Here is a 4,280-nt window from a genome sequence, read left to right as displayed (position 1 = left end):
TGTTCTTCACTTTTTTGAAAGTTGTCTCTGTTTATTGTTCTTAGAAAGATGATATTACATGTTTTCTCATGGGCTCTCTGTCTCTCTCTGTGTTTCTCTCTGTCTCTGTCTCTTCTTCTCTCTGTATTTGTGTGTTTGTGTGTGTTTCTGTGTGCATGTGTGTGTGTTTGTGTGTGTATGTATGTGTGTGTTTGGGTGTTTGGGTATGTATGAGTTTTTCTGTGTGTATGTACCTGTGTGAGTGTGTGTGTGTGCCTGTGTGTGTGTGTGTGTGTGTGTGTGTGTGTGTGTGTGTGTGTGTGTCTGCTTTCCAGGCTTAAAAAAATCCCCAAGGCTGTAAATCTCAGCAGGTGCCTAGAGAAGGAAGATGAAGGGGAGAAATGGGGGAAAAATATTGAGGTCAGCCACATAGTGGACCAACAGTCACATAATGGCAGAGGAGTCATAAGAGCAGAGAGAGAGTAAAACTCAAAGAGTGAAGGAAAATGTGGTTAAAACTAAGATAGAAGGGAGAAAAAGAAGATGGTGCACTTAGAAAAGTGGTCAGATTTTAAAAAGCTGCCATAAGTTGTTAAGCTCTAAGTACATATAAAAAATTATAATGTTAAAGTGGAAGGGAATTGCTGGGAAGAGGGAAGGGAGGGTCAGAGTGTGGTGGGGACAGGGAAGGGTTCTGAAAAGCATCCTTTTGAAGATCTGAAGAACTATGTGACACAAACAATTAAAGTGCCCTCTAATTTACAGGTAAATTCCATACTTACCTTCATCCAGTACTCTGTCTACCCATATTTCAAAAATAAAATTACCTTATCTATTTCATCCTGTTTTTCTGCATTTGATCTAATGAATTCCGTGTATCCAGAAGTGCTGGTAAATTTTAAAGACATTTAATATATGACTGGTCGATATCGGGTTTGTCATCAGTTTATCCCGACTTTGGAAGCAGGTCCAGGAGCTAATTTTTCCTCCCTTTTTGCAAAGAATCCATAATTCATGATTGCCATTGACTTCAATACAAGGTATTTAATCCTGTCAAATTCCATCTTTTTGTGAATAAAAATGTCCGTCCTCTAATTTTGGGTTTTGATAAAGCTAATTTTGGGGTGCTATCCAGTGGGCTGCCTCGGAGAGAGAGCCGAGCAATATTTCTGATACGGAGAATGGCTTAAAGATAACCAAACGAACGATAGGAGCTGGGAAAATATCCACCAAGGATGTTGGTGACTCAGAAACAAAAGACTTTTTCAGAAAAAAAAAGTGCATGAAAAGAGCTACATGGGCAGACTGTGACTCCAGTCATCAGAATATTTGGGTGGGGACTTTACTTTGGTCCTCCAGGAGGCTACATGAGAAGCTAAAACCTAGATGCTGGAAGTTTCTAAGTGTAACTAGGGAAGAAACTTGCCTGAGAGGGCTTCTATGATGTAAGCAGAGCCTGGATGATGTCACACAGAGCACTGGGCAGAGGTTGCGCTTCTCTTCCACTTGAGGGCGCTTGACTCCTTGAAGGTGGGTTCACTATCTTCGCAGCGGGGTGTGAAATCCAGTTCAGCTCCTGAACCCCACAATTGTTCAACAGCCTTTTGGTGCCTGACCAGTTTCCCAAGACAGAATCTGGCCGACTAGGACATTTTCTTTCGGTAAATACGTTTATGAAGATTACGGGGACCCTTGTAGCCCAGAAAGCTAAAAGTTTTCCCTCGTACAGCGAGTAACCGTAAGTTCTGATGTCTTCCACGTTTGAGAGTTCGGCGGATGGTCTAGGCTAGTCAGTCTAAGAGTTTATTATCCTTTGCTAACAATATCTAATTCATAATCTTACTAAAATGCCAAAGCTCCTCTCTGTGCCTGTGCATTTCAGGAGATAATATTTCTTTTTTGTTGTTGCTTTTTTTTTTCGGAGCTGAGGACTGAACCCAGGGCCTTGTGCTTGCTAGACAACTGCTCTACCACTGAGTTAAATCCCAACACCAGGAGATATTATTTCTAAATGTCTGTTGTTGCCTACACAAAAGACTCTTGTTGCGGTCGAAGATGCAACAGCTTCGCGAAATAAACCTGGGGCTGGGTCAGGATGCACAGTCCAGAAAGCCAATGGACTGGTGTGCTGTGTCTCTGGGCAGACACTTGTGGATGTTGCCACATAGTTCATAGTTAGAGGGTAGAAGAGGGGTGTGGCCACCCTTCTGGCTCCTTTGTTATCCTTTCTCTGTTCTGCTTGCTTAAAGTGGGACAGGGATACTTAATCCCACACTGACCTTGCCATTCAAGGAGAGGTTCCTCAGCAGAGGCAAAGTGCCTCGGGCTGAAGAAATGTGTCTGAATATGTTATTCTGAGCTGTAGTGAACCATTTGTTCATTTCCCTTTGAACTTTAGATTTTGATTTTTGAGGCAGGGTTTTTCTGTGGATAGCTTTGGCTATCCTGGAACTAACTCTGTAGACCAGGCTGACCTTGATCTCACAGAGGTCTGCCTCCCTCTGCCTCTTGAGTGCTGGAATTAAAGGTGTGCTCCACCATTGCCCAGCCCTCCTATGAACTTCTGATTACTACACAATTAGATTCAGATGCTCAAACCTGTCTACCATTGCCTTCCTCACCTGCTCCAAAGTTCTCTTAGACAAGAGCCTTGGTCCAGCTCCCTCCTTCACCCCACCCCCATTGTTCTTGCAGGCACTCACATGACAGAGGCAACAGCATTGTGTTTGGTTTAAGCAGGCGAGCTCTTCAAACCCAGGCCACGGGCAAGTATGAAGCCTGAACACAGAACAATAGCCACAAGACAGTGGACCAGGATGCCGTGTCCTAACACACGAGGTCTACAGCCAAGAAGAAGAGGATGTCTCTTAGGAGGATAAGCACACCATCCTTCCAGAAGCGGAGGAGGAGGAGGCCTTCTCCCCAGGCCCTGGGGAATATTGTGGGCTGCAGAATTTCTCACGGATGGAAGGAAGGTGATGAGCCCGTTACCCAATGGAAGGCCATCATTCTAGATCAACTGCCAATAAATCCCTCTCTCTATCTGGTCCAGTATGATGGAATTGAGTGTGTCTACAGACTGGAACTTCACAACGATGAGAGGATTTTAAAGCTTAAGGTCTTGACTCCCAAAGTAGTGTTTCCTCAAGTGAAAGACGCCCATCTCGCAAGGGTCATGGTTGGCCGAGCTGTGGAACATAAATTTGAGGGCAAACATGGCTCTAAGGACAACTGGAGGGGGGTGGTCCTAGCCCAGGTGCCGATCATGAAGGGCAGGTTTTACATCACCTACGAGAAAGATCCAGTCCTATACATCTACCAGCTCCTGGATGATTACACAGAAGGTAACCTCCGTATCATTCCAGAGACTCCTCCAGCAGAGGTGAAGTCAGACATTGACAGCGACATCTTAACAGGTCATTGTGTGCAGTTCACCAGAAGCAACGGGTCCAAACAGATCGGCAAAGTCATTTACAAAGTTCTAGCCAAGCCTACCATGTACTTCATTAAGTTTGATGTTGACGTCCACATCTACATTTATAATCTGGTAGAAAACATCCATTAAGGTGAAATTCACAAAGTGTGGGGGACGTAGATGGGTAATTTATAGGATTGGGGGGAAAATGTTTGTTTTTCTGGGTCAGATACACAAGGGCCTTTGACAACCCCAGTATCTTTTCCAGTGGAATTTGTTTTTGCTCTAAAAATTAAAATGTGCAACGTGACGTTTTGTGTGTGAACACTTTGGTGGAGGAGACGGACTGTGGTGGATGGACAATCGAGAGGAAGCCGGAAAAGTGAAGGCTGTAAACAGTAAGTCTAATGTCACATAGACTAAAACAAACAGGACTGAGCTGATCTGGTCTTTAGGGAGAGAAAAGAACTGGAGATGAGGCTTAGAGGAGCAGGGATGGCACGGGGGGAAAAAAGATGGATGTTTAGGAACAGTGGAGAGGGGCCAGACATAGATAGACTCTCTGAGGTGAAGTTTGAGGGAGAAACAGACTGTTGGGGAAAGAGGGGCAGGGAACAGGGAGGTGATCTTGGAACTCAAGGGGAAACCCAATAAACTGATCCAAGCAGACTCAGAATCAGAGAAGGTCGGGGATTGTTTGACTAACGAAACCTAATGAAACCTGTTTCTCATCTGTAGATGTATTATTTTTAATTATGTGGGTGGGGGCAGGGCATGAACACAGGGGACCACAGAGACAAGAATAGTCAGGTCCCCTGGAGCTGGAATTAAAGGTGGTTGGGAGCCATTGGACATGAGCTCAAAGAACAAATCCATGTCCTCTTTC

General features: G+C 44.6%; 1 protein-coding gene across 1 annotated transcript; it reads left to right on the top strand.

The window, feature by feature from the left end:
- Positions 1 to 1,489: 1,489 nt before the first annotated feature.
- On the top strand, positions 1,490 to 3,726 carry LOC134486230 (Y-linked testis-specific protein 1-like). Its single transcript, XM_063285152.1, has 2 exons — positions 1,490 to 1,640; positions 2,674 to 3,726. The coding sequence occupies exon 2, from the start codon at positions 2,840 to 2,842 to the stop codon at positions 3,542 to 3,544; it is 705 nt and encodes a 234-aa protein (XP_063141222.1). The 5' UTR covers positions 1,490 to 1,640; positions 2,674 to 2,839; the 3' UTR covers positions 3,545 to 3,726.
- Positions 3,727 to 4,280: the final 554 nt, after the last annotated feature.

The sequence above is a fragment of the Rattus norvegicus genome, chromosome 3 (assembly GCF_036323735.1).
Source record: "Rattus norvegicus strain BN/NHsdMcwi chromosome 3, GRCr8, whole genome shotgun sequence".
NCBI classification, from domain to species: domain Eukaryota; kingdom Metazoa; phylum Chordata; class Mammalia; order Rodentia; family Muridae; genus Rattus; species Rattus norvegicus.
Note: the sequence above shows the minus strand (reverse complement) of the source record. Positions and strands in the feature narration are given on the sequence as shown.